The sequence below is a fragment of the Jatropha curcas genome, chromosome 10 (genome assembly GCF_041381405.1).
Source record: "Jatropha curcas cultivar XTBG-Jc1 chromosome 10, XTBG_Jcur_1.0, whole genome shotgun sequence".
Taxonomy (NCBI): domain Eukaryota; kingdom Viridiplantae; phylum Streptophyta; class Magnoliopsida; order Malpighiales; family Euphorbiaceae; genus Jatropha; species Jatropha curcas.
Genome location: NC_143160.1, coordinates 18,751,759 through 18,758,551, shown reverse-complemented (window position 1 = coordinate 18,758,551; position 6,793 = coordinate 18,751,759). Strand labels below are relative to the sequence as shown.

At 32.7% G+C, this 6,793-nt stretch overlaps 1 protein-coding gene across 3 annotated transcripts; it reads left to right on the top strand.

Annotated features, from left to right (window-relative positions):
- The first annotated feature begins 1,053 nt into the window (after positions 1-1,053).
- Positions 1,054-3,892, top strand: LOC149493217 (cytochrome C oxidase biogenesis Cmc1-like protein). Of its 3 annotated transcripts, XM_089726554.1 has the most exons (3): positions 1,054-2,541; positions 3,333-3,412; positions 3,541-3,892. In XM_089726554.1, the coding sequence occupies exon 1, from the start codon at positions 1,154-1,156 to the stop codon at positions 1,430-1,432; it is 279 nt and encodes a 92-aa protein (XP_089582680.1). In that variant the 5' UTR covers positions 1,054-1,153; the 3' UTR covers positions 1,433-2,541; positions 3,333-3,412; positions 3,541-3,892. The 3 variants fall into 3 exon arrangements, with proteins under 3 accessions (XP_089582680.1, XP_089582678.1, XP_089582679.1); XM_089726552.1 differs by lacking the exon at positions 3,333-3,412 and having other exon boundaries at positions 3,601-3,892; XM_089726553.1 differs by lacking the exon at positions 3,333-3,412.
- The last annotated feature ends 2,901 nt before the right edge of the window (positions 3,893-6,793 follow it).

The following is a 6,793-nucleotide window of genomic DNA, read 5'->3' as shown; positions in this document are numbered from 1 at the left end:
CCTATTTTTGCAATAATAGCTTGTTTCATAGTAGGATTAACTGCATTTTATATGTTTCGAGTTTATTTACTTATTTTTGAAGGACATTTAAATGTTAATTTTCAAAATTACAAAAACAGTTCATTTTATTCAATCTCTTTATGGGGTAAAGAATAATCTAAAATGCTTAACAACAATTTTCGTTTATTAGCTTTATCAGCAATGAATAATAATGAAAAGCCTTCTTTTTTTTGGAGGAACACATATCAAATTGACAGTAATTTAAGAAATATGACATGGCCTTTTATTACAATTAAAAATTTTAATACTAAAAGGATTTTTTCCTATCCCCATGAATTGGAAAATACTATGTTACTTCCTATGCTTGTTTTGATACTATTTACTTTATTTATTGGAGCCATAGGAATTCCCTTCAATCAATTCGATGAGGAAGGAATGCAGTTGGATATTTTGTCAAAACTAATAACTCCTTTAAACCTTTTGTACCAAAACCAAAGTGAGTCTGTGGATTGGTATGAATTTGTAACAAATAATTATTTTACCATTCAAAAAAGTATTTTGCGATATATTATTTGCATTGAATTATTTGAATTGTAGAAGTTTATTTGTATAAAATTATCTAGGATAGCTGGATAAGAAACGATATTTAATCTGTTTGAATTATAAAACTCTAACTAAAATTAATGATATTATAATTTTATATAACACGACAATTTAATAAAGAAAAAAAAAAATCTTTTAATATATACTCTCTCTGATCCAATTTGTTTATATGGTTTGATAAAATACGTATATTAAAAATTTAGTCAATAAAAATTATTTTGCCGTTTTTAATATTGACTTATTAAGATATTAATAAAAGTCATTCATTTAATAAGATTATTGAGTGAAAAGTAATTGTTTAAATATAAAAATTTAAAAATTTTATAAATATATTATAAGTATGGATAGTTTCTAAATTACAGACTACCAAAACAATTAACGAGTTTCATCTAGTGATTTTATAGTCCTGAAAGTAGTTATGTTATGATATATTCGTGGAAGTGATTTTATTAACATCAGTTTTTGAATAACTATTAGTTCGGACAGGGTGTTAACCCAGAAACAAGCTTTGCATAATAAATTCCACAAAAGCCCGAAAACGGATAGGGATATGCAGGCGGTGGGATCAGAAACGATTCCGCCAGAGTGCGAGAGGCTGCATTCGGCGCTTCGCGAGTGCCACCGGCGTATCTCGCCGGGTACGGGACGAGAGGTGTCGTGTCGCCACTTGAACCGCGGCCTCGCACAGTGCCTGGTTTCGGTGGCTTGCCCCGGGGAGGCGGAGCTGGTTCGCAGTCTGTGTGCGAGCGGCGGGACTTCCTTGAAACGATCTCAGTGTCAACAGGCTCAGCTCTCTCTCTCCATCTGCCTCTCTTCCCATCAGAACTAACCTTGCTTTTTTCTTTTTTCTCTTTTTCCTCTGTGTTTCTTGTTATACAGATGCCTCAAGTGATTTTTTTTATATATATAATTTCTTTTGATTACAAGCCCCATGTTTTTTTTCTTTAAACTTTATGATTAGAGTAATTCTCTATTTAGATTTTGAAGAGACTTGAAATGATAGCTATTGGAAAACTATAAATGGTTAATGAACTCATTCTGCTTCAGTAGTTAAAATCCATCAGATGTTTATCCTTTTTGTCTTAATTGATGTTCTTTGATACTATTGTTATGTCCCATATGAACACTAAAGAAGAATCAGTAGTATGTGGACCCTTGTAGTTCTATATTTTAATTGATTGAAATACTACGGTATTTCTCTCCATATATATATATATATACAGAAGAGTCAGTAGTATGTGCACCCTTGTAGTTCTATATTTTAATTGATTGAAATACTATGGTCTTTCTCTCCATAAAATATATATACATATTCATGCATGAAATTCCCTATGTGAGTATTAGTCTTTTTATTACCCCCTTGTGTTCTTGAATTGATTGCAATGTCAAAACCTCTTTGCCATCAAGTGCTCTCTTGACATTGTTGGGGTTGGGTTGATTTTTAGCAAGCTGCATTTTCAGTATAAAAAACTTATAGAGTGTAGAGAAGCTAGAATTTTCAGCTTTCTTAAACCATGGTTCAAAAGCAGTTAAAAGAAAATATTAGAAAATGAAAAAGAAAATCAAAACAACGTTTTAAAAAGCAGCTCTAAACTCAATCCTAAATGGATCCTAAATCAGATTACTGCTGTGGATGTATATAAATGCAAGCATGCTTGCATGCTGAAATGTATTTAGATACTCATTCTTAAGGTGTTTGTTCTTTAACTGATGAAGAGAAAATATGACAGTATGGTTTGTCTTATTAATGTACTTAACTTTTTTTTCCAATCGTACTCATAGCTCCTGTCGCGGTAAAACAAGACTGCATCTCTTTTAGCTCGAGGACGAATGGCTGTATCATATGAGGATACGATTGTCTTGAAGTTGCTTTTTAGTTGGACTAGTGTTATGTAGAGCTAGTTGTGGGAGGCAGGAGTTGTACCTATTCATCTTGAGGTATGTCAACAAGGCAACTATCAAAAATTTCTACTTTTTACTTTTTCTAGTTTTTGAGCCAATATGTTCCTCACAAATATGAAATTGTTAGATGTTTCCAATGAGTCATATGTATCTATATATATGACAGTTTTAACATTTATATTTGTGTAAAGAGAAGTTATTGGTTTGTTGCACAATCTTTTGTTAGTGAACAGTACATCATTCATTCAATGAGATATTAGCACTTTGGGTAATCCACGCTTATTAAACTGTTATTTGGTTTACAAAGAGAATGACTGATAGCTTTCTCCCCGAGTCTTGAGTTTAGTTCTAGGATATGTTGGCTGATATTCAAGAAGCAGACTTTTGGACTTCCATATGTTATTTGGCTTATTTTCAATTGGGTTCCTCAACTTATAGAGTCGGAACTTCAGTCTTTCATCTTATTTTTATCACTTAGAACTGTCTTATCATTTATATTTGTACCATAAAAGTAAGCATGGTTGGAAAAAGTATCAGATAGCTGACGTGGCTAGCCAGAGTGGATAAAAAAAAAAAATTTGCCAGGTCAGCTATAATGAGTCAAATTGATGATTTTCAATCCCCTCACCCAAAACTGTTTTTTTTTTTCTCTTCTACTTCCTCTCTCCTACCTTTTTCCTTCTAAACCCTAAATCGGAAACCCAATTTTCACGACCAAAGAAAAAGATTTGTGGCAAATTCTCTCTTCTCCCTTCCACCTCATATCTTCTCACTTGTATTTGGCAAGGTCTGAATCATCCCTTCATTGGCAATGCCACATTTTGCAGATGCAGTTAAGAGGCATAATTGAAAACTACTTGAACTGAGAACAATTTCGGTCGGAGGTTCTTGGGTTGCATCAATTATGGTTATTTTTTTTCTACTTTTTTTTTTTTTTTTTTTTTTTTTTTTTTTTTTTTTTTTTTTTTTTTTTTTGAGGATTTGGACTATGGTTTTCATGTTTAATTCTTAGGGTTTAAACTAATATTGTTGCAGACACCTGATTATTTTCATTTCTTTGAATGGATTTGATCCAATGGTGCATCCTCTTTCCAGACATGTCATAGTGGGGTTATTAAGGAAGGTAGACAGGATCGAGAAAGAGAAGTCAAATGCAGAGGGAAGAAGCATGAAATGAAGGCTTTATGTGCTTCTTAGCTGCTCTGTTAGGGGTGGGTTTACTGTTGGTTTTTTGTTTTGGTAAAAAATTGCTTTAGTGATAGTTTTAGTTAGATTATGGTAGGTTATGGAAGTGAAATATTTTTGTGTACTTTCCAGTGATCAATAGCTAACAATTGTAATTCTGTTATACAATATAATTTTTAATGATCTTTGATGTTAGTCTGAATCTGTGGATTTTGTTGCTTGATTAAGAATTTCTGAAATTGCATTTGATACCGACAAAGAAACTAGACATTAAGTAGAATAAAATGGGTTTGCTCTATCTCATGGAGCAATACGTATTGCACACAATAAAGTGTTACTTCAATTTCCAAAAATAATGGCTTGCCATGATTCAAGAATGAAATAAACTACACCTACAAGTTTTGTTCAATTTTGAAAACAAAAATAAATACCTACGTAATCTAAAATATGTGCAAAAAATCCCTAAAATATAACCTTCTAGGTACAAAAACAATAGTGACAAAAAATCACCATCCTTCAGGCCTTTTGTCTTAAACCCATATAGCTTGAAAAAACAAGTGAAAAATCCTAAATTTCATAAAGTTAAAAGTTCTAAAATGAAATACCTTAGAATTATAGCTTAAAAGGAGAGACAGAGCTATATACTTGCATTAACAATGGAAAAAGAAGATTTATAAAAGAGAGAATTTGATTTTGAAAGTGAGAAAGGAGAGGTTTTTATTTTGTTGAGAGAGAATGAAAGAGTGTCTTGTTCGTTGTTCTTCGCAAGCCTACATAAGAAAAATAAGGAAAGGAGCTAGGGATTTAAGTTTTTTTAACAAAACAGTGTCGTTTTAATATAAATTGGGTGTAAACTGTGTTCTCTATATGCGTTTATCCGAATGTTTTCAATTGAATCCAATCTTTTACCAATTTGTTTTTAACTATCAAATCAGACTTGACTAACCATTGATTCGTGGTTAAATTGATTTGACAAATCGGTCCGGTTTGTTTTTAAGAACATTAGCCAAGAGTACTACAAAAGTTTGACCTTGATAGAAATCATAAAAAGCATGTAGTATCAAATCCAAGAAAGATTGGAAGTAACGTAGTGTTTAAGAGAAGACTTGAAATCAATCTTGTGCCTTCCGTAATCAAGGGAGAATTGAAAGAAAGTTCTAAGGAATTGTATATGGATACATCACTAAGAAGGCTTTCTCGAGAGAAGAAGAAATGAAGATGCTTTTTACGATGATTTAGAATAGAACTCGGTTTAGATTACACTACAAAAAAAAATGAAATATCGACAGAAATTACCGACCAAATCAATTCAGTAGGTGCTCAATTATGCTCATAGGTAATATGGTAATATATTTTTAATGATGCCAATTATATTATTAATCAATTATGCTCATAGATGCAATGCTTCGCTAAAAAACAATGCGAGTAATAAAATCAAAAGTTGAAGGGTCCATTGCTAATGCATACCTTGTTGAAGAACCATCAACTTTTTGTGCACACTATATTTTGAGCCTCATGTTTACACAAGACATCGTAGAGTGCCACGGAATGATGATGGGGGACCTATTCCTGGAGATGAATTAGAAGGAAACTTATCTATTTTTATCCATCCAGGGCGCCCCATAGGCAAAGCAAAGAAAAGAAGGTTAACAATAGAAGAGAAGCAAGCTGCTCAAATGTATATCCTTTTGAATTGTGAAGAAGTTTCTCCGTTTGTTGAGTAAGTGCAATTCTTCCAAATTTTATAGTCACTGATATGCCAACTTCTGTTAATTTTTTATGGTAACTTGTTACACTTGCATATATGACCTTCAGTACTTCAAAAAAGCATACATATAACCTAACTTCGACAGTCAGAACCAGCAATCAGTGACATTAACATTAATACAAGCTAGAAATAAAATTCCAAACATGGTTCAATAATTATGCAAGACAAATAATTATTCCAAATTAAATAATTATTCTTTTATGTTCCAGCATGAATCTATTACAATAAACTTTATGCATTTTAAACGTAGGTCCATAATCCCCACAACTCAGTCATAAATCAATTCATCAAGGACCTTGCATTAGGTCCATTGTACACCATCTCCTCATATAATATATATTTTGTCAATGGATATAAATTTCACACTGAAACACGAGGAAAAAATAGAACAACATCAAATGTTGGAGTATGCATAAAGAGGTCAAATTATATTGCCCAATGCAGTGATTTCTATGGGCAGCTATTAGAGGTGTTAGAGTTAGAATACCCAATATTACCAATCAAGAGAACCATGTTATTCAAATGTGAGTAGTTTGATTTGACAACAAATGTGGGCATGAAAAAGTATGATAAGTACAACATAGTTGTCCAAAGGACAACCTCCCAAAGTGGAGCACCTAAGCCGTTCAAAGAACGTACCCATCCAAAGGATAACCTTCCAAAGTGGAAAATTTCAGATCAAGTCGTCCAAAATGGCGATTGAACTAGTTCTTTTGACTCTGTTTTAAATTCGATAAATGTTGGTTGATCATATATTTTATTATAGTTCTATGATTCAGAGTATCATTTCCTATTTGATCCCTTTGAATTCCATATTCAAAGTTGCGATTGGATCTATTCATTAAAAAGAATTGAGTCAATACATTTCTTATGTACCCATAGGTACTATATTGGATTTGAATCAGATTTAGGATCAATTCATATTGATTGACTACCTCCATTATGTTGTTGCTAGCAAATACCACTATTTTTTGTTTTGGATCATTCACTGGAATCGAAATGTCTACGAGATCCGAATCGCAGTTTGTATCAATTAAACAAATTGTTGGAATTCCCAAAGTGATATATTCCCGAAGAGCCGTATGTTCCTCTAGCTGATCAACGATTATTACAACATTCAGTAACCCCGTCATATATTTAATCCCGCCTAGATATGTTTGCAAGTGAGCTAACTATCTCTTCAATTGAGTCGCATCTCCTTTCGGAAGACGGTTGAGTCTACCTGCCTTTTGTTCCATTCTCAAGTCCCTGAACATTTGTGACTAACTGTCTCTTCAATCGAGTCACATATCGCAAAGCGGAGCATCTCAGTTAAAACCGCCAAAATGGCACCTC